Here is a 27,626-nt window from a genome sequence, read left to right on the forward strand (position 1 = left end):
TTTTTTTATTTTTTATTTTTTTATTTTTAAAGGGATTTGGGTGGGCAGAGTATAACCAAGAACAACATTTATCTTGGCCACCACAAGTCTCAAGTAGCCAGACAATTCTATAGCATGGAAAATGTAAGTGCATCTACAAGGAAAAGCATAGAAATGTTGCAAGTACTAAAAACACTAAAATGGTTTAAAAAAAAAAAAATGGGAAAAAAAAATGTGTTAATCCTTAAAAATGAACAGCGTACAATTAATAATAATTACGAAAAAGTTCTTGGCACATAAAAACCAAAAACATCACAGACCACAAATGAACACAATAAGGATTGAAATATATAGACATATAGACCTTCTGCTTGAAGCATTACCTCACAGGAGGCACAATGTAAACAGAAAATATAGGCAGGTTTAACCCTCAGAGCACCAAAGGGCTATATTATTTTATTTAAACTATTATTCTGTAAGAACCATGCTTGGTCAAAACGTTTATAAAGAAATAACAAAAGAAATAAAATACAAAAAAAATGGTAAACACAAGAACTGTACATACATTAAACATTTACAGGAAGGGTTTGCCTCCATTGTCACACCAGGGCTGGCCCTGAATGCTTACTAGGCTCCAATAAGCCTTTTAACTGCAGGCCACAGGTAATTCTCATGGCCCATATGTAGTGCTACACCTGTCACTTTTTCTGGGTTGGGAGAAAATATAAAAGGGAAGAGGAGGGGAAAAAAAATAATCGAAAATCACCTTATTGACATGTACAATAAGAAGTTGGTTCATGAATATTTTAAACAGACGACTTGAATATTTAACCTTTTAAAGGCTAACAATTGTAAGCAAAGCATTGCCCAATATGCCCATGCCGCTCAAACGTTTAAATGTATGACAAAGTGATGAAACATCAAATAGTCTCGTAAATCAAAAACTATACTTAAAACAACCAGGCACATTTCCTTCTCTGTGTTAACCTGGAGTAGACATTCCTCCAAGGCGGGAGCCCATGCAAGTTACCGGTAGCATCTCATAAAAGCCTTAACCATTTCTTTGTCTTAAAACCTTTGCTTTTTGTGTTTTATAAGCAGTATTATCTTGACGTCTTATGCATAGGAGTTTAACCAAAACTACCAGATGGTAAGATATGCAGTCATACATAATATTACAAAATATTATAACCAATTTAACTAGCATTCAAACTTTTAGAAAAAAAATCCAGATTTTGAAATATTCAGAGGGTCCTTCCGAGAATAACAATATCCTTTGGAAATCCTTCCATCTTGGCAATTTCAAAGCAGCCCAGTTTGCTGTAGAAATCCAAGATTCTCTTGTCGTCAGGCCGCACTTCACAAAATGCACCTCGAGATCCTAGCAAAAAGACACACAAATACAACAAAAGATATTTTTAAAATTTCTACTTTTTATTATTTTGACAAAATTAACTTTACATTTGTTTTGATGCATAAATTAGTTTTCTTTTCCCGGCTTCACAACAGCAGGGCAAAGGATTCCTTAACAGAATAAGGATCACATTGATTGGTCACTGCTATAACCCATACATAACCATCCCTATCTTTGCATGTGTAAAAAATAGACTACATTGTGTCTGTATTTCACTGGAAATCCTCTGGTTGATACACAACTAAACCTCCTAATAAAACCAGTTAAAGTCTGACAACCCCCTGCAGGAATTTTCAACACCTCATTCTCTGTATCCCTAATCAGTAGATCACATGTGCCTTAGGGACACTCCAGGTTTGAAAACAACCCAGCACTCTCTACTGGCTTTGGCGCCAAGAGTACCCAAGTGCAGTATTCTGGTAATCTGTCAATATGTTTACAATAATTTTCATTGGCCTTAGATGGCAGCTAACACTCAGCCAGTGAATACTGGCACAGCAAAGTTAAATGTCAAATTGTTCATTAATGGTTTGACAGACTGTGGTCATACAGTGCCTGGGAACTCTTGGCACTATAGCCGTTTAATTTGCAAATGTTAAATTTCATTATGTTGACCAGTATTACACAACAAAGTACAGAAATAGTGTGATAAAGATGTTAAAAAGGATTTAAAATTCTGGCCAAGGCACTCTTATAACAAAACAAAAAAAACAACTTATAGCGTGGTATTTAATTCAGCCAAAAATACAGAAACAGCCGAACAGACACAAAGGAAATTGGACAAAAGGAATTGTGCTATATAGACTTTGCCCACCAGGGGGCCAGTTATTTCTGGTAAGTTGCACACTGTAAATTCGGAAAACCCTTCTGTTTGCAGTCTCCAACAGCAGTTACAATAAGCTGGAAGGGCAACGGTTCACTTCAGCAATTCACCTTTCGTTCGCCGGAGTTCCCATTCGCCAGAGTTTCTTTGAAGTTTGTTAACCAAATGGATGATTTGTCGTAAGCCTTTTGTCCACCTTTGAGACTTTTTCCAAGCACGCGCATGCATTCTCTCTCTCTCTCTCTCTCGAATTTTAAAGCCTTTCTAAGGTAACAATCTTGATCACATTTTTTTTCTGAACTTTGTGAGTTCACATTTTGCACTTTATTATTTGCTCCAAGGACAGATTTTATTTTTCTATCACATGTTTTATTTGGAACTATAAGGGGTGGTGGTTCTGACAGCACTATTACAGTTAACTACAGATTTCCAATGCAGAGATCACAAAAAAAAAAAAAAAAAAAAAAAAAAAAAAAGCAAAACAAAAACAAACAAACGTACCATTAGCTTTCAGAGAGGATAGGAGGCACGCCATCATTCCTTTGGCCACACTTGGGTCTGTGACTTTTTTGTGAATGTCCACTTTTATTAGTGAAGGAAAGTTGGCAAGGAATGTATCTGGCAAAATGTCCTGCTCTTCGTGAAAACTCAGCATAATTTTCTAATGAAAGAATAATGTTGGAGTCAGCAACAGTCACACTGAGTGCGCATGCACACAATTCGTTTCAATATCCTGGCCAAACCATAGTGATTACAGTACACATGATCACACAGAATCAGGGCAGCAAAAACACAACACGAACATGCAAATCACAATAGCAGGCACTGCACAATATAAAGTATTTTGCATACTGGTACAGGTACATAAATATTAAAAAAGGCAATTTTTTCTTGCGGCTAGACAAACCCTCTCTAAATCAGAGTAACTATAAATAGCTTTAATTTGTTTTGTTTGCTTCACCAACAAAACAGCTGTACATGTCTTAAGGAAGCAAAGGAACTATTTTTAACAGGGGTGTGTTCACCAAATGAAGTTTGTCAAATTAAATCTAAATGGGAAAAAAAAAAAAACATAGGCAAAAATTAGCTGGTCTGGAAAAATGATCATACCCAACCATAGTCACAACATAGCATCATTCACAAAAATGTGAAGTTTAGTGAATAAAGCAAGCGATGTAGTTTAATTTACAGCTATAAAAAGTAGAAAGATTGTGGATTTAAGAACATGATGGGAGATGTAGTCCTCATCTGGAGTGCTGAATGCTGCCTGACACCCTCTGTAAAAAAAAACCACCGTGAATGTGGAAATGATACTTCTATATTTTTGAGTGTTTAACAATATGTATGCCCCTTTAAGTTAAACTTTTTTTAAATAAAATAAATGTAAAAAAAATAAAAATAATTGCGGTATGTACTTATTTTTCTGTATTCACCATTAACATTGAGCAGAGTGAGTACTACAAACAACCTTGGTCTCATTTAGTCTTTATTTCCCTACACAAAAAAACCAAAAAGAAATAAAATTAATTATATTTACCTCTGCCGCTGAGAGTTCCTTGTCACATTTTGGTTTTGTATATTTTTCCTGCATAAAAGGAATCCAGGAATGTTTGCATTTTGTAAGATACGGTGCAACATCGACTGTGCCTACAGCATATCCACATATACCATCTTCATCTTCTAAAACAAAACAGTAATCTAGACTGTGGGAGAGCAGGCCACCAACCAACCTAAAAACAAGCAAAAACATAAAAAATGGCACTTGTTTTATAAAGAAAAACAATTTTTGTTGCAATTTTAGATTGATCAACTACATAGACGCACAACTTCCCACTTAGACCCTAAATAATGGAAACTGTATTCTAGCTACAAATATAACAAAAAGAAAAACAACAAAAAAACAACAACTCACAAAAATCAAAAGAAGCACTTACTCTCTGGGGAAACACTTATCTGCGCACAATATGTGAGAATACAAATCACCCAAAGGGGCACTCCAATATCCCTTTCCTGCGACCATAAGACAGAGTAGTAATACTAAGTAAGACTAATACGGTAGTAATTCCACACTGCAGTTGGGTGACTGCACAAGTACTTGATGACAAATTCCTCTTCGGCACTGTGTATCCCCACATTACGTAGTTTCTGAAACCCTGTGTATGATTATAATCCATGTATCTCTCCAGACAATTTTTCTCATGAGCCAAAATAGAGGTTATGCAAAAAATGTGGATTTCTAAAAGGCTAACATTGATCCTCAATATCTATAGCAATGCTCATTGAAAGCAGCAGCTCGTCGTAAAAGTGCTAGCACTGTGGCCATCCAGAGTGGAATTACACCAGAGAATTGGGCGGTGGCAAGCTGTCAGAATAGGTAAGGAGCCCAGAAGCCTTAAGCCTCCTCCCCCTCTGATTCCTTTTCTATAACTGCTTTGTAAGAAATTCTATACCTAGTTCTCGACATTTGCTTCTGTGCCACAGATACAGGGGTTAACCCCTTAAGGACCAAACTTCTGGAATAAAAGGGAATCATGACATGTCACATATGTCATGTGTCCTTAAGGGGTTAAATACAATGCAATATGGAATCAACAAGCAGTTACATAACTACACAATGCATTCTGAACCAAAATGCTAGTAATTGTATTATCCTGCACAAGTCATTTTACACTGACAAGTAACTTTTAGACGTGGCTAGTAGCAAGAGACTAAAAATAAAAGATACACGCACGCACGCACGCACACACACACACACACAAAATAGACTAAAGTTCATTATAAAAAAAAATACGTAGAAGATGCAGGTCTTAACATACTGCATGTATGAACTAGTCCCCACAATAGTTTAACTGAAGCAGTACATAAAAACATGACAATTTCGGTGAGTCTCAACATATGGTAGTCAAGCTACAAAAACTGTCACATAAATCTGGTATCTGCAATGGTTGAAGAATAAAAAGATCCTGCAAACTACTAGACAAAGACAGTAATAAGTAATAAATATATCAATCAACTGCTGCTGTACATTTAGAGCTTTATTTTTATTTTTATAAATATACATATTGCATATGCTGGCATAGACATAAGGCTATACTAACTATAAGATAATGCCAGGGATTAATAAAAAGTCTTTAGAAAATTGGGCAGACTAGATGGGCCGAGTGGTTCTTATCTGCCGTCACATTCTATGTTTCTATATTATCGGTGTTTAAACATCGCCTTTCTGAAGAACTTACTTGTCTCCTATTAGGTCAGGCTGACTTTCAAATGGAAGATCATCCATAGCATCATCATACATTTCTCTACAGATCTTGTAAACAGAAGCCTTGAAAAGAGAAAGAATGATTTTCAAAAATGGACGTTCAAACACATTTTAGTCTTGGTAAAAGCAACAAACTGGAAATATGAAGCAGATGTATGGATCCAAGGTAAATAGAAATATAGCTAGATTTCCACCCACACGCTACTAGACAATATGAGATTTAACCAAAATAATAAAAAAAATTTAAACAAAATATGGAGACACAATAATGAAACATAACAGCAAAGCATCTCACTTAACCTTCAATCTTATGGTCTATTAGGACGTCCCCAGAACTCATTTGATGTATCAGGTACATCCAATCACAAAGTGGAATAGGTGGGATTTTTTTTATAGTCTGTGTCAGTGTGCTCCCCCTGCAGACTGTCAACAGAGGTTCATCTGGGGCTCAGTTTAAATTCTCATGATTAAAATCTGATGTAAGTCAGGCTACTTTGTTACTACATTAACTACAAGGATTTGAACCTAAACAAATTGAGAGCCAGAATAAGTTGCTATAGATTAGAAATGCAGTGCAGACACTACAGACCGGATCCTGTCATTCATTTAGTAGTTGATGAACCCAAAACTTCAATGTTATATTCAATAAAGTGAGTGGAATAGCCCAAACTATATATTTTCCTTGTTTGTCTATTCATACATATTGGAACTGTACTAGAGAGGCAAAAAGAGATAACTAAGAAGAATAAAACATTTAAATTACAGGCCTCTGTGTTACCACATTTGGTCAAGCAGTGTTTTACATGGCAAGATTATGAGAGACCATTTTGAGGACTGCCCTATAACCATAAAGCACTAGATTTGTGTATTCTGGAATAATTCTGTTGATGTCCCAATGTGTACACATTACACAAACAGCTAAATCAACACTGCATATAGTTGAAGCCTCAGTGTGAAATTCTGGGTACTCACCTCATCTTTTGGATAATAAGGCCGAATGGTGTAGACTTTGGATGTAGGTGTCAAGGGAGGTGGTTGAAAAAAGAGATCATTTGCTCCTTCAATAGGAAGCAAACGCTATGGAAAAGGAAATAAAGAAAGAAAAGGAATATAGTCAGAGCAATAAAATTTTACAAAACCCGTGATGAACGATGCAAATAGTTTGGGTCAAAATAAAAACAAATATAAATGAATGAGAAAATAAACACTAGTGATGGGACTTTAGTGTAAAACCTCACATTGCGTGCATAGCAACTTCACATTTTTCTGCTAGTGGAAAAATTTTACCATTACAGGCCATCTCCAGAATAAAAAAAACACTGCTATTGACACATGGAGGTTTGGTCTGAAGAGGGGTTTACTGTAGACAAGAGGAGACGTGCCAATCTTAACAATACAAAACAACATGCTGCGCGGATCAGAGCACCTGTGTGTACGTGTATGTGGGAAATGCAACCCGCAAAAAATCCATGAACAAATTTTGCTTCTGAAATTCTGCTCATTTACAGAGATTTCCCAGTGCCAGTCCATCCCATCTTTGCTACACATAATTACAATTACAAGAATAATGAAAAATAATGTTACAGAAGGGTTGTTTTGCTCATGGAGTTTCATTAAGCAGCCAAGCCAGCGCGTGCCGCGCCCTCGCCAGCACGAAGGGAAAAAAACGCTGCGCAACCTGGAAAGGAACAGTGTAAACGCAACGCAACTTGCAGCGCATCGCAGGCGCATGGTAACAGCATCTCCTCCTCCACCTGGAAAACAGGAGGTTAAGTGGGTTATAAAAGTAAGTTTGTTATACAAGTGTCGTTACAGTCAAAGCCTTCAGCAGACCAAGCCTTTCAGAATCTCAGATGCACAGATATGTCGGTTGAAAATAAAAATAAAGTCATTTAGTTTTTGAATTCATATTGATACCTGGAACTCTCCTGCTAGACCTCCTCTAAAGGCCCAGGGTTCTTGGTCTCCACTTAAGAACTGTGTTGAAGATTGACTACGACACCCTGTTGAGATCAGATCCAAGCGGAGAATGTTACAAGAAAGGGGTTTTTCGAGAGTCTGCATTTCCAACAAATCTCATTAACGTGGAAAAGGCTCTCTAGCTTTGCCATGGCACAGTTTCAAGGTTGCATTTATTGGACGCCTTCCAAAAACCTAAAGCAGACCCTGTCTGTAAAAAGCCATGCCAATAGATTTCCCTTTGTAAGCCACAAATTGTTACAGATATACTTTATGTGGCATAAATACAAATCCACAACTATTAACGTATAACTTTGAAGTCACATTTGTAAACGTGTAATTTTACCAGATAGTAGGAAGTTGCCCGAAAATGATGCAACCACTTAGGAATGGCTATTAGTTGCACTCCGCAACGTATTCCCCAAGTTACCGAAATCCAAAAACCATTTACGTTACAAGTACAATGTATGTATAGGGAGCTACTAATGTTACAAATGACCATTGCACATAACCAAACCATATAAAAATGAAGTAACTCAATAGTAGAGGTCACTATACAATAGGGAGTTCACCAAGCAGAACATAAGATGCTGCCAACATGCCTTTAGAAGGTCATTCTCATGGGGGGAGTTATGTGTAGTTAATATAGACAATATCAGTGATAATTACGAGCTAACTGCTTGGTTCACGTATGAACTAGAATGCTGGGATAATTTTAGAGACTCTTAGAATAGAAGCTTTAGGCAAATTTCTTCATAAGGTCTTCCTAGCTGGAAGCAGTGACACGTTCATCACTGTCCAGACATGAGGTGTACGTCACTTTAAGAAGGCAAGAACAAACCCAAACGACCAAAACCCTTTTCTTCCAAACACAAAAATCTGTGCGATTCTTCTGAGCTCACTTTTAAAAAGTGATCATATTCAAACTACAAATATTGTTATTTCTTATGAGCAAAAGCCCTCTTTTCATTTAATGGAATACTCTGGGAACAATAACTTAAACACAGTATCCAGCGCCCAATCATCTGCCCCCTGTCCTTCCGCTGCTCAGAATCTTGAAACGGAAAGCGGTAGGACATGGGAAGAGCCATCAGGCTATGGAATTGGACATTCACGAACAGTTTAACCACTAAAGTTAAGCCACTGCCCAGAGTGCTTCTTTAACTGGTTTGTGATTCCATTACATTGTACAGCTCTATACAGAACTTGGTGAGAACAACTGTAAAGCCATCAGTAAATACATTAAAAGTGGAATTTATTTCCCAGAATCTGGTAAAATAGTCACTAGACCACAGAACATCTGACCTGTAAATGAAGCATGATTAAGTTATTCTTGTATTTATTTCCTTTTTCTCTTTGTATAGGATATTAACATGGGGGGAGGGAGATATAATAATTTTAAAACAAAACCAACCACTGCAACAACTACAGTTTAGAATACTGGTTGGGCTGCTATAAATATACAGATGTTATTCCTTTTGTTTGGAGCTGCACTACTACATGATCAAATTTGATTCTTTTCAAACTGGATGGCAATGGTAGGCTGGGGTATCTCCATAAACACTAGAAAACTGCAATCAGTACAACTGTGTCTCGATGGATAGATTCTACAGTCTTAGTGCAGCAAAAAGTGGAAACTTGAACCACGGATCAATTTAACGTCACAGTCATCAACTGAAAGCACCTTAGAAGACATGTCCAAAGCTAAAGCTACTGAAATCCGGGGTGAAATACAGGGCTTGCATAATAATCTAGGAATTTAGGAAATATCAAATAGTTTAAAGATGTTTTAAGGACAAACAATGTGAATTTACTTTTCAGGCTTGATACAAGGCAGTTTGTGGGGGTGAAACTTTATTAAATCCCCAATAAACCTGTGTCTGAGGATTCACATGTGCCAGATCCATCTATTGTTATATGGACATTAGAGCTAGCCTCTCCAGGTTCCTAGAACTATGGCAATCCCATATTGTGATCTGGTAATTGCATGATGCAAGTCAACAATGGCACCTTTAAAAATAAAAATATTTTTTTATTTTTTAGCACAACCCATACAAAGAGAAAAGTTAGGATTAAATACAAGTAAATTGCTGAAAAATAAAGTCAGGTTTTCAACAACTACATCAAAAGATGTAGAAATGTGGCATATGTGCTGTACCAAGTGACACTTAATACAAATGTGACTTCAATTACTTTGAGGAGCATGGCTTATCTACACTGCCCATCTACTGTAAAACATATTAAATCTCGGCAGAACGCTGCAAACATCTTGCTCTCTCCATCCAATAGCAGAAGGCACTTGTGCTGAGGATTCTCGCATCTGTGCACAAGGAGGAAGACAAGTCATTAGTAAGCAGGGGAATAAGACAATCTTCCTCTCTTAAGGACTGAAAGCAAAAACAGTCTCTTTCAGCAGGATGCTTAGTTGGTATATGGACTCATCATTTAAGGGTACCAAAAGTGGAAAAATATATTACATTTAAAGTGAGGGTATAGCACAGCAATCTACCCGTGCAAAAAAATTGGCTAACGGGTTTCTTTGTAAGTATGTGCTAACATAACGCATTATAAATGAATGGTCCTTTTGAACGAAAGGCATTTTATGTTTGTTTAGGACCTTGTGAGGGCAACGAATGTGAAAAATGTTGTGCACTGTGTGATTAGCATGAAACACAAGTTTTACATTCCCAGCATCGCTGCCTGCTGTGTACTCTTAAAGCAAGTTTCCAGACTCCTCCTCTAAACGACTTTGAAACCTGAAAATAAAATACGGCTACGCAAGTAACCTAGGCCATGCTGGTGCACGCGTTACCAAATCTTTAAGGAACAAATTATTTGCCAACCAAAACTAGCGCCCAGAAGGTGCAAATACATGTTGGGTTCCTTGATTTACCAATAAAGTCGAATGTCTGAGACTTGAGTTGTGCATCACAAATTGAAATGCAATGCGTTGCACATCCCATGGCAGTTTAAAGGGATGCACGTTTTTCTTCAACCCATTTGCAAAAAAAAAAAAAAAACCCCTCTGCACCAGAATGGCCTTGCGCAAAGCTCGCGTGCGCAGCGGATCATCTCCCATATTCCAGGATTTGAATGGAAGCTCTTCAATATGGTCTGTTAAAAACAGCAATAACATGTTATCGTCACACAGCAAGCAGCAGGCTGTTGGGTAAGAAACATTGGTTTAGGTTGAATTTTTATTTTTGGGTGAAAATAATGAATTGTTGCTAAATGAGGCCCAGTTGCTTTCAGTCCAAAGTACTACATGAATGCAAATTATACCATCTTCAATAACTGCAGTAGCCCAGGGGGGAGGAAATTGAAATATATAGAACACTTACAGTTACAATGAAGTGTTTCTACAAATTAAATATATGGAATATATTTTTCCTGAGTTGCAAAAATTCCAAAAGGAAAAATTAAATGTTTTGTTTCCCCACCCCTAAGCTGAAGTTTGAACTCCAGATAGTTACATTATCTTAAAGTGTTTAGACAGCACCTACCAAGCCACTGTACAAACGATTTCACCATTGAGATGATGCTTTTGATGTCCCAGACATAGGAGTACAAGTCATAGAGAATGGTCCTGTTTGGGCAGTTGGACAGGCGTGTAAACATGGTCATCACGATGTTACACATTTCTTCGAATTTAGCTGCACGGGATCTCCATTCATTGACCTGGAACATAAAGCAGGTGTTACTGGTTTTTACTTTATAAAACAATCCCAAGTGTTTTCAATACTCTATGTAATTTTGCTAGACCCCTAAGGCAAATGACTACTTGATTCCATGTTTAAACTACTTTATGTATCTTAAATGTTTATTCAAGACAAGTTTACCATATTATTTTCTAGTACTGTATCTGTAAGGAAGGTAATGTGTTCATTAAAAGGTACACTGTAGTCACCAGAATAACTACAGCCTAATGCATCTATATGAGGAGATGCAGAGTGGCTAGGGCGGTGTTTAGTTCTGCCCCAGTTCCTTAGCTGAGATCATCAGAATTGTCGATCTCAGCCAATCCAATGTTTTCCTGTGGGAAAGCATTGGATTGGCTGAAATCGACAATTCCTATGATCTCAGCTAATGAGGCGGGGAAAAGCCAGTGACAACTGACCCAAGAGGCGCTAGATAATTTAACCCTATTTAAGGAGGAGGTCGGCCACCTGACATGTGATTTTAACACTATAGTGTCAGCAATACATGTGTGTTCCTGACCCTCTAGCATTCCTTTAAGTAATTTCTGTAACAGCCTATTCTAATTCAACCTAGACTTATAGAATTCATAATATCCCAATAAGGGTATAAGGCCAGTGTGTCAAAAATGGTCACAGAGGTAGAAGGCATAATGAATTCGAAAATGTGTGTATGTACTAATTTAGAAACCAGTAATAATAATCAGTTATGACTATGCCTCACTTGCTGTACAGCATTTAAACGCACCCACACAATACCTATGAAATATATAGCGCCCATAACAGAGCAACTGTAACTGCTACCTGTTGGGAAGATGTTGCACAAAGCAAGACTAAAGAGCTGGCAAAGTAACAAATACAGGCTCTAATGTATTATGATGTAAGTGTCCTAAAAAATATCACTCATTCACAATTTGTGCAACTCACTAGGGCCAGTGGTTTGTCTAGCCCCTTGACAGAGAAGCATGAAAACACTAGAAAAACCATGCGTTTAAGTCCTAGAACAGTGGTTCCCAAATTAGTCCCCAAACAGTCCAGGATTTGTCATAATCTCCAATGGAATAAAACAGTGAAATTCATAAACTAGTTTGGGAGCCACTGCTCCAAAACCAGTAACGGATTATAGTATTTTCTGAACCCAATACATAGGGATCAGTGTTACGTAGGCATTAAGACAACGAGGATTTTTAGGTGTAAACAAACATCAATTCTTAGAAATGTATGTGTCACTCCACCCCCAAAAAAATAATAATAATTGGAGAATTGTAGAAAAAGAACATCTCTATGAAATTCTCATTAAGACTGTTGAAATTTCATTGAAATTCTAATGCAGTCAAAAATTAGAAGACATAGTAAGGAATACTATTTTTCCTCCACCTGACAACACAAAACGATCACCATCAAATTTGGTCAATTCAATTAGTGACTGCTGGGGTTACAAAGACATTGTCTGTGGACTCTCCAACAATCTCGCAGGATCTGTCATAGACATCAGTGTCGTACTCTTGTGCATGCACAAGAGAACAGAACTGACGTGGTATCTGGTGGATGAATCTCCAGGACTTTAAAGGAGATGGTGGGACCTGCGAAGGACTGTATCCGGTAACTCTCTCAACTCTCCTGCACTACGGAGCCTCCGCACACCACAATGTCACCATCAGGGGTCTTTGCAAGATAGGCAAAGATCCCAGAAAGTGACAGTGCTGCTTTAACACAACTAATACGCAATTTTTAATTTACAGTGTTATTTAAATCAAATCAATTGTATTTTAAAAAGGGGCACTCTAATCACCGTAACGACTACATCCTGTTATAGTGGTTATGGTGCTAGTAGACCGCAGACACAGTTCACTGGTTTTGGGCCATATTGTTTTTGAACAGTGTGCCCATAACAAAGTTTTTTAAGGACCCAGCTCACCATACAGCAGTCAAGAGACAATGTGATTTCCTCATCCAAGTGTTCGGCTGGATTCTGTGAGAAAAATAGACAAAGGCTGAGCCAACAAGCTAGCCTGATTCCAGGCGTATTAAGGTGAAGGACAAACGTGAGCCAGTTTTAGTAAAGTTAAACATAAAAAGATTGGGTACTTCATCCAGCATGATTAGAGCAGAAATCATCAGTTTAAAATTAGTTGACTGACACCCTAGTTTAAGACAAACTATAAGTTTGTGTCATATTTTGCTGTACACAACAGGTGTATTAAAGTATCTAGAAATGTTTGAGCAATGTAAAAAGTCACTATCTAAAATGCAGCAGACAAATATCACAAGATATTATGAAAACATGAAACGTGCAGAGGAAATTCACATGGAGGGCTTGTGATAAATACAAAAGCAAATGTGGAAATTCACTTACTTTCTCAGAGTCCTTGCCAGCAGAGTTAACACTAACAACACTGCTATTCGCTCGAAGCCAGTGAAACTCCTTCAACATCTGCACTCCTTTTGGTCCATGTTCATAAGGCAAGTAAAAAAGATCGGCAAGTAGCTGCAAATCATCCAGAGTCACCGCTTCTGCAGTATAGAGAGGTTTCTCATTTGGACCAGGGATAAACTGCTCCTTATTGATTTGTTCATCTGTCTGCATAGGAGCTATGTCATTTCCCACATCTTCCTGCATGCAGGACTCTGAAGACTTGGTTTCCACCAAGCTTTCTTTGTCGGTGTCCATTGGTTTCAATTCCTCTGACATTTTGGCTTCAGCAATGTCTGTTAAGATTTGATTACCATTCTTGTTTGCTTCCTCTAGCTTTTCAACTACCATGTCCATAGGCTCCTCTTCTAGCTGCTTTTTCTCCTCTTCCTTGGCCAGCATTGGTGGGTCCACACTCAATGTAGCCCCCTGACTCATAATGGGCTGCTGGTAAACAGTCGTAACGGTAGTTGATGCATGAAGGCCTGGTGCAGAAACAAGAGGTGGTATCCCAACAACACTTGATTTAGCTCCGCTGTGTGATATTTGTCTGCCTGGTAAAATTTTAAGAACAAACATTTAAGTACATTTGTCTTAATTATATGTCATCATTCTTTGCAAAATGTTAAGATAGCACATAGCTATACAGGCTGGAAAAACCTGCTGTATGCATTGGAAGGAGAAAAAACAAAACAAAAAAAAAAACACATATAACAAACACAATCACCAGCAACTTACTGCTATATTGAAGAGGTACACCAAATTCTTGCAGCCAGTCTGTAAGTGCCATTTTCAGAGCCATTTGTGGGCTGTATAAAACATCAGTTTCAATGTCTTCATCACTGCCTTCATTCTCTAACTTAATCTGGATTGACACAGTGCTGTCTTCACTATCCGCTGAGAAAACAAAATTCAGTAGCAAGGAGATCAGACATTTTGAGTTGCAGGGAAAAGGGAAAAAAATCCTCCACTATCTGCACAGATATTTGAATCATAATAGAACACAATATACCACCATTTAAAAATAGCAGATTGTGCAATAACAGAACAAAATATCTAAATACTTTAATCCAAATCTCCCTCCAACTGATGGTGCCACATAAATGCAAAAAACTTTATTACAACTGCTCTTCAAGAAGGCTGGAAATACAAAAAAAATAATAAAAAATAAATGTATATTTGGATTGATTTATTTTACTTTATGGTTTATGAAAAAAGTTATCTTTGGAACTTACTCATAACCACATCTTTTCTTACACCATTCATGTTTGACTTATACCAAGTAGCCAAGGTGTGAATTGCAACATAATTTGATTCAAATTCACAGTTTGGGTTTGTCAAGACTCCTTGAAGCCGGGGGATGAGCTCAGTAGATCGCCCTTTGTAAGGTCCAAGAAAGAGCCTCTTCTGGTCATAATCATTGGCATGTATATTATCCCAAATCAGTGGAGCTCGCTTAAGAATTTTGGAAACTTCTTCAATAGATTCGACAGGAATGTCTTTGGAAACAACTTTAGGTCCTAGAAAAATCACACAAGTCAATAACTCGTCAAACCTTTGGGGGGTCACATTACATATGAAGAGGCCTCCCCCTACATTATGCCCCTTTTAATTTATAACTTAGATACAATTTAGTAACAGAATAACACATTACCTGTCCAAAGAACTTCTATGCCAGGGAGCAACTTCTCTCCAACAGTTTTTAGATAGGGGGATTGCGCCACATTTGGGTAGCAAAAGGTTCCACAATATTCTACAAAATGTAGAAAAAAAATAAACTAGTCAGAATCACACAATATATATATATTTCATTTTTTTTTCTTAATACTATAGTCATCCAGACCACTTCATCTTAATGAAGTCGCCAGGGTGCAGTGGGCCACGTTTACATTGCAGGGTTAAAGGAATACTATAGTGTTAGGAGAACATGTTTGTATTCCTAACACTATAGTGCTATAACAAGCTGTTTAGGTTCCCAGCCCCCCTCACCAAGTAAAAAAGGAGTTTTTATTACGCTGGACATAGGTGCTGCACTGGACTAGGAAGCACCTTAAGTGGTCGTCTGAGTGACTGCCACTAGAGGTGCTCCTAGGCAGCAATGTAAACACTGTCTATTCTCTGAAAATGTATTGTTTATATTGAAAAGCCTTCAGGGACAGGTTATAGACACCAGAAGCACTACATTAAGCTGTAGTCGCTCTGGTGACTATAGTGTCACTATAAATACAACTACCTCTAGTCTCCCTAACAGCCATTAAAAGAGCTTCCTCTTCAGGGGGCCGGGCTGGATCACCATGCTGACTGGTCGCATGCAGGAGAGGCTCTGGAGAAATCTTGCCTCTTAGGCTATAATTTGCAGTCCCGGTACTCAAAATGAGACCATGAGACATCCACACAGCGGTGGAAGAGGTGGCAGACTGAGAGATCGGGAGTTTTGGGTCTCCTGAGGGAAGCACACAGCTTCGGAGGTTGCGGCCTACTCGGGATCAGAGCGGGGTGGACGGCTGCTGCCCTGCCTCTCTTCCCAGCTACCACACGTGAACTACTGAGACGTCTCTGCCGGTCCCGTTCCCCTCCCTGTGGGCCGGGGGGGAAGGGGGGGAGAGGTTATCCCAGTCCCCACTGAGAGCTTGAGATGTGGGGAGATTAGGTGGCACTGAACGCACAAGGCCTACCTTACAAGATGGCGGCGGCTCCGAGCGCATTACTAATGGCTCATGCTTTATGGAGCTCCAAGGGGGAGAAGTCACACCACCCACCACAAAGCAAGTTCAGCAGCGAGTCCACTGTTTACGCCGGCTGGGGAGAGCAAAGGACTGTGAGTGTAAATGGATCCTCTGTCTGAAACATAACTCCTGGAGGGGAGTTTGGAATCCACGCCACAAAGCCGATCCACCCGGCGAACTCTCGAATCAACTACTAAGCCTGCCAAGTCGGATGACTAACAAGCCTGGAAAGGGAAGCTATAATGCCACCCAGACGAGTCTCTGGGACAGACACCCACTGAAGCCATTTTGTTTTCCCTAACCACTTCTCCTGCTTAGTCTCACACAGCTTTATGTGATATTACAGCGGTCTGCTCCTCTCCAGTTGTCCTTACTATTTTCTATCTGCCTAGCATGTAAAATAACATTTATTACTTAGACCGTCCCAACCGTGTCTTGCCCCATCTTCACTGCAGCATATATTCAGAGAATTAGACACGTTTCCCTAGTATGATTATTCTTTATCAAAAAATTGGGCAGAATTGTCAAATGCAATCTCACTGTCTTGTCGTGTAGCACGTGTTGCCTGCTCATGCTGTTGTGGCATTGCAAGTCAGCCTGTATGTTTACGTGCACAGCAAAAAAAATGTAAAAAGCTTCCTCTTCCAGACTGAGTAAAACTATCTGGAAATCAAATCCTGCCGACAGCAGTGTTTGGTGCATCTGCACCTCTATTTGATTGGAGAGGATCATGAAGATGTGGGTGGACGAAATGAAATTCATAGTACCAAAATAATGATTGTTATTTTTGGGGACTATAGGTTTCCATTAAATATTATTTCTGACCAAACTGCATGCAGATAATGAATAGACGTGCGAAAAATTAATATTTCCTTACACAAGCATTAATGCAATTAGAACATGTAATCCCTATCATAAATTGTTACGTTAAAACAAATTAACACAAATAAAAAGACAAAATTGATCATATTATTCACAGCAAGGAAGAGCAAAGTAACCACTGAATTTTCCACAGTCTAGGTTTAATTAGTAATTAAAACTAGCACACAATCCATAAGAAGAGAATTTGTATGAGCAGTTATGCATACAATATTTACCTGTTGGACAGAACAAAAAGGTTTCTGGTTCATTCAAGTATTGATAAATCTCATTTGTTATTGCAACTTGTGCATGAGCAAAAGAACTGAAAACTTCTTTGTCTGCTGGACACATGTTGTGATCAATATCATCAAACAAAAGAGCAAATGATTTGCATCCAAACTGGGTAACCTACAGCAACAAAGAAGAGAGAAAAGTAAAAAAAATGCCCAAGAAAAAAAAAACCAAAAAAACCTATGTACACCAATAATCAAAGAGTTATGTGGGATGCTACTAATTGTGGGTGACTGCATACACAGGAGCTTCATTCATTCAAGTTATGATGTGATTGGAAAACAAAAATCAGCAGGGAGCAAACAAAGGAACACTCTAGGCACTGTAACCGCTTCATCTAAAAAAATAAAAAAACAACTTAAACTTAAAAAGGGGGAGTAACCAGTAACCGATGCCCATCTGCGCTGCTCAGGATAATGAGGAAGCCTTTGCCTGAGCAGCAATGGGGCAGAGATTGGCTGAGAGTGTCAGATCTATTCTTCAACACCTACCTATGGTTGGATGGTATAGCTAAGGCATAGTGTAATCTCTGTCATAGTCATATCTCCAGTGGGGGGGGGTAGGGAGGAGGCAGGCTTTGGCCGCCCATCATTCAATGTTTAACACTGAATGGAAGGACGATGCGACAGGACTCAAGGCATTAAAGGAACTTCAATAAGAGCAAGTGGTTATAGGGCCTAGTCCTAGAGTGTCCATTTAGGATAAGAATATCTTCATATACTCAAGGTGATTTTCATACCACAGTGTATAGCTTATCTCCATATCTACACTAATGTAAAATAGGCTTCCTCATTATTTGGCAAGGACACTCATTTTAACGGATACCACAAAGAATCACAGTCCATCAGGTGAAAGGTTATTTCAGCTTTCCAAAGTGTATGGTGTGTGAAGAGTGCTTTTACAAATGTGACAATTTTAAGCCAAATGGGCACTTTCATTGTTCTATTCTATTGCACATTCCCAGCTGTCGACAGTTGGAAGGGGTTTCATCAACCTTATAAGGCTGCAGAGTGTGCATGCCCTGGAAAGGTTTCTCAATGAGTAATACATCTTAATTAAAAGTTTATGATTGGAAAGATGTGTCCATGTGTGGCTGGTTTTTGCAGGACAATGAGAAGGAGTCATTGTAGCAGTAGCAGATACTATATCTACAGTTATTGTACGTTTTCATTACCCCCAAAGGAAAAAATACAAAAAAGGCACACATGATGTTATCTTTGAGGGTATATCTAATAACTTATTTATTTCCTTTAGGGGAGGGTTCCTTCAAAGTGGGTAAAAATGCCTTTATATTTTTCTCCATCAAATTGGAGGGCAGAGATGTATACCTCTTCAGGCTCCACACTACTACTATTATTATTATTATTATTAATAGAAAAAAACAATGTTAAAGACCAGAGCAGTGTTGGGTAAGTTAGTGGAAGTATAATCACAAATTAATCAACACCATGTGCACAACCATGGATGAATGTTCATCTTGTCCATCTTTGTAGTAACATACCTGGTCTAGCTTGCGTTTTAATGTGGATACTTCTTTTGGGTTGGAAAATGTTATGTCAAGACCTGGTGATATGGCATAAATAAACTCAATCCCATATTCTTGCGCAGCTGATATAAGGGTCATAAGCTGATCTGTAAAGAAAAATAAAAATAAATTAAAGTCATACAATTATGAATATGTTTAGCATACAGATTTACATCTAGAGAGAGAGAAAAAAAAAACTAACAAATCAGACAGACACTTTTTAGAAATATGAAACAGAGGAAGAAAAGTGGAATTTTCCCTGCTGAATTCCAGGTGGCTAAAGAACTTTCTGAATACATCTGGGACATTGCAGTAGAAGCACTGCAGCTTAATATAGTGGTTGTGGTGCAAACAGACTGTTCCAGCAGTCTTAGAAATGTAAACACTGCCTCTTCTGGGAAACGGGCAACTCTAGTGACTGTCACTCAGTCAGCCAGTAGGACCCTTCATTGTGTGACGCTTTGCAGGTCCAAAGTTTGCTTTGTCCGAAGATGACGAATGCGCCACCTTATAGATGCATTGAACCAACTTATCTCCTCTATGAGGAGATGCTGATTGCTGCGCATGCACAACAGTACTGATGATTTCAGCAAGGGAAGAAAGTGCAACCTTTGTATATTTTTTCATGAACTACATTTACCAAGAGTGGCAAAATATTAAATAAATACAAATTCACTTTAAGCCTGAAATTCAAGCCCCTGAAATTCAGTATCATGCATTGTATCCACTGCTTCCATATATTTATGAATTACACAACAGCATGTACATGAAGGCTCATTAAAGCAACCCTTTAATAAATCTTTATGGATATTTGAAATGTTTTTATGGTTGTTAATTTAAAGATATTTTTTTTTAAAAGGGAGGATTTGCATCTGAGAAACTCAAGAACCACAATTCTAGGTCATGATGAAGATACTCACCAGCTTCTTCCACAGAGTACATTTCTCTCCAAAACATCCTATGCTTGTAATCATCTTTTGGTGCATACAGGTATGTATTCAGACCCCACTTCTGAAGCCTAGGACCAAAAACAATTCAATTGCGCATGTCAAAATAGTTTATCTGCTATTTTAGAGACGTTTACCATTGCTCTGTATCAAAGATTCACATAAATGCAGAATCTGATGTATAAGCAAACAAAACAAGCTAGATTTTTAAACATAAAGCAGCAGGCGAAATTTGGAAAAATACGTCATTCAGAGGTTTTACCTTCTAAAGAGTTCTTTCCTTTGTTCCATGGTCCATGGCCTCCCATAAAACCCTGTTAAAAAAAAATAAAATATATGTATATATGCTGCACATAAAAAAAAAAAAAACTCCTAAAAATGACATGTTGCTAAAGGAGAATACCCAATTATTCATATACATAGAGGTAAAACTTTCCAATGTTTTGTAAGAACATCTCTTAAATATCACTTATTTTTCAAAAACTGACCGCTGACTAAATTATTAGATAAACAGAAATACCATAGTGACGTATGAAAATAGATTGTGGATATATTGACTAACGGGTACATTCTTGGACAAATGTAACCACTGCAATTTCTCAAAACATTGTTGAAAATAACATAAATCCATTCAGCACTCTTGAAACTACCAGACTTTTGCATCAAGATGATGATTTATTGCATAACAAACACCATACATGGCAGCGTCCCGACTACATTCGTGTATGTCAGTGATAAATAGTACAAAAAAAAATCCTAATACACTTGAACAAAGCAAACTGGGTGGAAAACTGAAACAAAATATAATTTTTTTTCTTTCTTTCCAATTACGAGGACAACTGAACGCATTTCACATCTGTTACATACTGCGTCCTCAGTACAATGAAAACCTCTGATTGGCCTTTTCCCCAGCACTGAAACTCTGGGATGAAGAAAAAGGGGAGAGCTTGCAGAGTGTGCATGCATAAGAACTGCAGATTTTGCAAGCTCTTATATATATATATATATATATATACACACACACACACACCTAGGGATCGACTGATGTTTATTTTTTTTTTTTTAGAGTGGATTCCGATAATTTGGGATCTTTCAGGCCGATGGCTTACAGATATTCGTACATTTACTGTTTTGAAAAAAAATAAGCTTTCTACACAAATCTACTGTTAACTGAACAATATTATTACATTTTTTTTATTGCAAATCTTTTTTTACTAAGTGGTAAATACACATGCCAGTCAGATTAGTTTTATCTTTTCAAGAATATTTCTGTTTGTATGTAGTGGATGCAGTGAGTATTTGATTAGTAAATGATTCCTTCTCCCCGCCCCTCCCCTCCCCCATACTGTTCTTTCCTTCTCCCCGTTCCCCTCCCCTCCCCCACACTGTTCTTTCCTTCTCCCCGCTCCTCCCCTGTCCCATACTGTTCTTTCCTTCTCCCCCTCATCCCATAGTGTTCTTTCCTTCTCCCCGCTCCTCCCCTGTCCCATACTGTTCTTTCCTTCTCCCCCTCATCCCACACTGTTCTTTCCTTCTCCCCGCCCCTCCCCTGTCCCACACTGTTCTTTCCTTCTCCCCGCGTCTCCCCTGTCACATACTGTTCTTTCCTTCTCCCCCTCATCCCCTGTCCCATAGTGTTCTTTCCTTCTCCCCCGTCCCAAAGTGTTCCTCCCCCTGTCGTGTCTCCTGTGGTACAGGAACTTATGTTTCCTGTACCCGGATGGATGGACAGGAAGTGCTCTCTCTCTCTCAGCACTTCCATTTAGTCCGGCCGGGTACAGGAAACATACGTTTCTGTACCGCGGTGCACACTGCTCTGCTACACAGAGTGCCTGGCAGGAGGGAGCGCTGTGCGCCCACCTCCTGCCGGTCACTCTATTCTAGCACCTCCGGGCTGGTGCGCCCTAAGGCGGCTGCTTGTGCTGCCTTATGGACGTGCCGGCCCACCTCATTATCAGTATTACCGGCCGAAATCGATATTTACAAAAAATCTGAATATCGGCCGATAATATCGACAAAACCGATAATCGGTCGATCCGTTATACCCACAATGCCATCATGCATAGCTAAATTAATACATGTTTTTATTGAGGATATATGTACCAAATAGTGACTATTTTGTATTATTTATTTTAGTGCTCTTTTAAGGCCTCATTTTTTTGGAAGTGTGAGATCAGGAAATGAAAACTAAGCTGAATGTGTAAGCCAAAATATTAAGCATGCAGGTCATGCCAGATATGTTATTTTGTCTATCATAAGCTTTAAAAGGGACACTCTGGGAACCAAAAAACAACATTTATCCATTGTATAGCTTTTGGACCAATTATTTACATGTTTTTTACAGGCTCAGTTTTAAGTAGTTTATACACAACAAAATCCATGTTTTATAGCATATTTCACCTCTTCCATTCGAACACACTCTGTTGGTTACTGTACATGTACAGCTCCCATTTTCCCTCCTATCCAGCCCTGTTCCCTAACCAGCTCTTTGTGTCACAAGGAATATGCACAAATTCCTGTGAGTTGCAGTTCAGACAAAGGCTTCCAAAGCATATACAATGTATTCATATAAGGTTTTATTTATTCCATTCCAGCTGCGAGAAAAATGCCCATGTGAGTGATTTACCCCTTTAAAATCACGACAGCCCTGGCCAGCCAAGCGTCATGTTTTCCTGTTTACTTGAACAGGTTTCCAACGACTAGTAACAGCGGGTAACGCATAAATAATAACAGCTATGTGTACCATACACATCTGAAAGAGGACAAAACAAATCTTTTATTCTCCAACCACCATAGGAATGTGAAAGTACAATACAAGCCATTTATACAGCAGACAGAGTAATATTCACTAAATTGTAAATGGTGAATTTAAAGGAACACTATTGTCACCTAAATTACTTTAGCTAAATAAAGCAGTTTTAGTGTATAGATCATTCCCTGCAATTTCACTGCTCAATGCACTGTCATTTAGGAGTTAAATCGCTTTGTTTCTGTTTATGCAGCCCTAGCCACACCTCCCCTGGCTATGATTGACAGAGCCTGCATGAAAAAAAAACAACCTGGTTTCACTTTCAAACAGATGTAATTTACCTTAAATAATTGTATCTCAATCTCTAAATTGAACTTTAATCACATACAGGGGGCTCTTGCAGGGTCTAGCAAGCTATTAACATAGCAGGGGATAAGAAAATCTTAATTAAACAGAACTTGCAATAAAGAAAGCCTAAATAGGGCTCTCTTTACAGGAAGTGTTTATGAAAGGCTGTGCAAGTCACATGCAGGGAGGTGTGACTATGGTTCATAAACAAAGGGATTTAACTCCTAAATGGCAGAGGATTGAGCAGTGAGGCTGCAGGGGCATGTTCTATACACCAAAACTGCTTCATTAAGCTAAAGTTGTTCAGGTGACTATAGTGTCCCTTTAATACAGGTTTAGACCAAACTTGTCATTTCCATAAAACAGACAGAGGTAAAGAATTAATTCAGGTTAGTCATTTTAAACACAAGTTGGCTGCTCTGTTTTCACTTAGTCCCAATTCACTGTTAGTGGAAAACATTCTGTGTATAATTGATCTATATCAGGGGTTGGAAACCTTCAGTATTCCAAATATTTTGGACTACATCTCCTGTGATGTGTCGGCAGCATTATGTCTGTAAGAGCATTATGGGAGATGTCCACAATAGACCCTCAAACGTGACAGTGTTACTCCAAGCACCATGACTACTTCAGTATTTAACATCAGACCACCACAGCAAGGGAGAACTGGATTTTGGTTCGAGTAACCCTTTAATCATGGATAGTTTCCTAAATGAACCACAGTGATTAATTATTTCACCCATACAAATAGTGTATATTGCTGGTAACTGGTTATAGTTGTTTAATCATGGTTTGTCAGATCTCCATGTTTCTGCAACATTCTCAATCATCGCTGACGAGTGGTGCATGTGAATGTATTATTCATATGTGCCAGAGCATTCGACAAATAATTTAGAGAAATCATGGACTGAAATAGCAAAGGGATCACCTTATTGTCAAACCAGAAGCATATGAATTCTGCATATTGCTGGGGAATCCTATGAAGCAATGTTTGCTGGAGACCAGACTTTAAACAGTGCTTTGTGGTTCACCATGAGCAAAGCCAACACAATGCCTTGCTACCATGTTCAGCAAATACGCACGTCTAGTCACTAAACTTCGAATTGTAGAAAAACAATCAAAATTATGGAAGCACTCTAAACACGATAACCAAAGTCCATTGTAGTTGCTATTCTGCCAGAATCACCACAACGATGCCCCCCGTTTTTTGTGCCAAGCTGCTTTTTCTCAGCATATTGCTAATGCAGAGGTTAGACTTTTTCATTTGCAATCATTTTTCTCCAAGCATGTTGTTGAATGCTCACTGCAGTCTTTAGCCTTAAAGGGGAACTCTAAGCAGCATAAAGTAGTCAAGCACTAAGCAAAGGTGTTGTAGATTTTGCCCTTAACCCCTTAAGGACCAAACTTCTGGAATAAAAGGGAATCATGACGTGTCACACACGTCATGTGTCCTTAAGGGGTTAAAGGGATCCTATATTGCCAGGAAAACAAAGCCGTTTTCCTGACACTTTAGGGTTAATAGCCCCCCCCCCACCCTCCTCCCCTCGGGCTGAAGGGGTTAAAACCCCTTCAGCCACTTACCTGAACCCAGCGCCGATGTCCAGGCTCCGCCCACGCTCTTCCCCCGCCAACGTCAGCCGGAGGGGGAGACCTAATGCGCATGCTTTCCTATGGGGAAAATCTATCCCTGGAGGTCTAAGCAGCATAAAGTAGTCAAGCACTAAGCAAAGGTGTTGTAGATTTTGCCCTTAACCCCTTAAGGACCAAACTTCTGGAATAAAAGGGAATCATGACGTGTCACACACGTCATGTGTCCTTAAGGGGTTAAAGGGATCCTATATTGCCAGGAAAACAAAGCCGTTTTCCTGACACTTTAGGGTTAATAGCCCCCCCCCCACCCTCCTCCCCTCGGGCTGAAGGGGTTAAAACCCCTTCAGCCACTTACCTGAACCCAGCGCCGATGTCCAGGCTCCGCCCACGCTCTTCCCCCGCCAACGTCAGCCGGAGGGGGAGACCTAATGCGCATGCTTTCCTATGGGGAAAATCTATCCCTGGAGGTCTGTGAGCACATCCAGTGTCAGATAACGGACCAAAAGTCTGCTACGATTCTGGAAGTGCCACAAGTGGCAATGTTTAACACTGCAGCACTATGTGCAAAAAGGTCACAGCACCAAGACTACTTCAATTAGCTGAATTGGTCTGGGTGCCTACAGTGTCCCTTTAACTATTTCACCACAGTTAGGAGTTTAGTGCATACACCCAAAGGAAGGCACCAACTGCTTCACCCTGCAACTAAGCTGGAGTGTACGCTAGTGGATTTGATGTTGCGTGCCATATGCATTCATGAAAGAACAGCATACTGGATCAATTTCTCATTGGGTTGATTAAAAAAGCATAAAGCTGCCGTAATTAATCCTTTGAGAGTGCAGTGTGGCCAACGTATTGGACATTTCACCTGCATTCATAAAGTTAACAGATAGTCGCCTTGTATAACTTTATATGGGCCGAATGGTTCTTATCTGCCCTCACATTCTATGTTTCTATAGCGCTCATTTCTAACCAACACACATATGCCCCTCAAAACACCCCATCCCGTTTTTGTTCTTCCCCATAACCACTCTTCTAATACCAATCACTCCTTTTTTATATCTCCCTTCATCCATTACTCCCAATGCCCAAATCACCCGCTTTCTATACCTCCCACCCTCATTACTCCCTCTAATAACAATTACCCCCTTTCTATACATCCCATTACCTCCTAATAACAATCACCCTCCTTTTTATACCTTCCATCCCCCATAATATTAATCATTCCCTTTTTATAATTCCCATCCCCCATATTAATCACCCCCCCTTTTTATTCCACCACCCCCATAAATCCCGAATACTCATCAATCCCCCTTTTCCAAACCTTCCATCCCCCATAATGCCCATCACCCCCTCTTCTATCCCCCCCATAATGCCCGTCACCCCCCTCTTCTATCCCCCATAATGCCCATCACCCCCTCTTCTATCCCCCCATAATGCCCATCACCCCCTCTTCTATCCCCCCCATAATGCCCATCACCCCCTCTTCTATCCCCCCATAATGCCCATCACCCCCCTCTTCTATCCCCCCCATAATGCCCATCACCCCCCTCTTCTATCCCCCCATAATGCCCATCACCCCCCTCTTCTATCCCCCCCATAATGCCCATCACCCCCCTCTTCTATCCCCCCCATAATGCCCATCACCCTCCTCTTCTATCCCCCCATAATGCCCATCACCCTCCTCTTCTATCCCCCCCATAATGCCCATCACCCCCCTCTTCTACCCCCCCATAATGCCCATCACCCCCTCTTCTATCCCCCCATAATGCCCATCACCCCCTCTTCTATCCCCCCATAATGCCCATCACCCCCTCTTCTATCCCCCCATAATGCCCATCACCCCCCTCTTCTATCCCCCCCATAATGCCCATCACCTCCCCTCTTCTATCCCCCCCACAATGCCCATCACCCCCCTCTTCTATCCCCCCCATAATGCCTATCACCTCCCCTCTTCTATTCCCCCCCACAATGCCCATCACCCCCATCACCCCCCTCTTCTATTCCCCCATAATGCCCATCACCCCCCTCTTCTATTCCCCCATAATGCCCATCACCCCCCTCTTCTATCCCCCCATAATGCCCATCACCCCCCTCTTCTATCCCCCCATAATGCCCATCACCCCCTCTTCTATCCCCCCATAATGTCCATCACCCCCCTCTTCTATCCCCCCATAATGTCCATCACCCCCTCTTCTATCCCCCCATAATGCCCATCACCCCCTTTTCTGCCCCCCCATACTGCACCCCCTTTTCTGTCCCCTCATCCCCTTTACTATCCCCCATTCCCTTCTCAGACTCCCCCCATATTCCCTCTCTCAGCCCCCCCATCCCCCATCCCCTCTCTCAGCCCCCCCATTCCCTTTCCCCCCATATTGCACGTTCTCAGTCCCCCCCCCATCCCCTCAACCAGCCCCCCCCCATTCCCTTTACCCCCATATTGCACGTTCTCAGCCCCCCCCTGCCCTCAACCAGCCCCCCCCCCCCCCCATATTCATTTTCCCATCCCCCCATTCCCTCTCCCAGCCCCCCCCCCCATAATATTCCTTTTCCCAGTCCCCCCCCATCCCCCCTATATTCCATACCCTCCACCACTCCGCAGAGGAACCTCCTGTTGCTGGCGGTGTCCCCCCCGGGGGGGATCTGGTGGGCCAGCTCCGGGCTCAGTGTGTTGGGGTTGCTTTCCTTGTCTGTCTCGGTGACGGCAGCCGGGGCCTGGCCCTCCTTCTGCACCATCCTGCCTGCCTGGGACACACACACCGGGGGAGCTCGGGGCGGAGAGCTGGGGGCTGGGGGGAGAGCTGCGGCCTGTCAGCGCTTCCTGTGGGAGGGTCAGTGCGCATGCGCCACAAGCCGGATGGAACCGGTCACCACGGCCTGGGAGAACAAGGAGCGGCGCGGCTGGCGGACAGGGGGCGGGGCCGAGCGGAGGGGGCGGGGCCCTGGGGGTGCACTGCGCCCGGTATCCTGGAGCCGTGTATCCGTCCGCCGAGCGCGCTCTGAGATGCGGCTAAACCGGGACTAGCTCTGTTTACTTCTCACCGCGC

General features: G+C 40.4%; 1 protein-coding gene across 2 annotated transcripts; it reads right to left on the minus strand.

The window, feature by feature from the left end:
• Positions 1-27,626, minus strand: OGA (O-GlcNAcase). Of its 2 annotated transcripts, XM_063434364.1 has the most exons (17): positions 27,165-27,626; positions 20,158-20,209; positions 19,869-19,966; positions 18,925-19,055; positions 17,369-17,540; positions 15,200-15,298; positions 14,781-15,065; positions 14,284-14,442; positions 13,489-14,099; positions 13,051-13,104; positions 10,941-11,115; positions 7,396-7,481; positions 6,451-6,555; positions 5,453-5,541; positions 3,754-3,946; positions 2,718-2,877; positions 1-1,360 (listed from the first exon to the last, which is right to left on the minus strand). In XM_063434364.1, exons 1-17 carry the CDS (start codon positions 27,313-27,315, stop codon positions 1,224-1,226), a joined length of 2,757 nt encoding a protein of 918 aa, XP_063290434.1. In that variant the 5' UTR covers positions 27,316-27,626; the 3' UTR covers positions 1-1,223. The 2 variants fall into 2 exon arrangements, with proteins under 2 accessions (XP_063290434.1, XP_063290435.1); XM_063434365.1 differs by lacking the exon at positions 13,051-13,104.

This window comes from Pelobates fuscus, chromosome 10 (genome assembly GCF_036172605.1).
Source record: "Pelobates fuscus isolate aPelFus1 chromosome 10, aPelFus1.pri, whole genome shotgun sequence".
Taxonomy (NCBI): domain Eukaryota; kingdom Metazoa; phylum Chordata; class Amphibia; order Anura; family Pelobatidae; genus Pelobates; species Pelobates fuscus.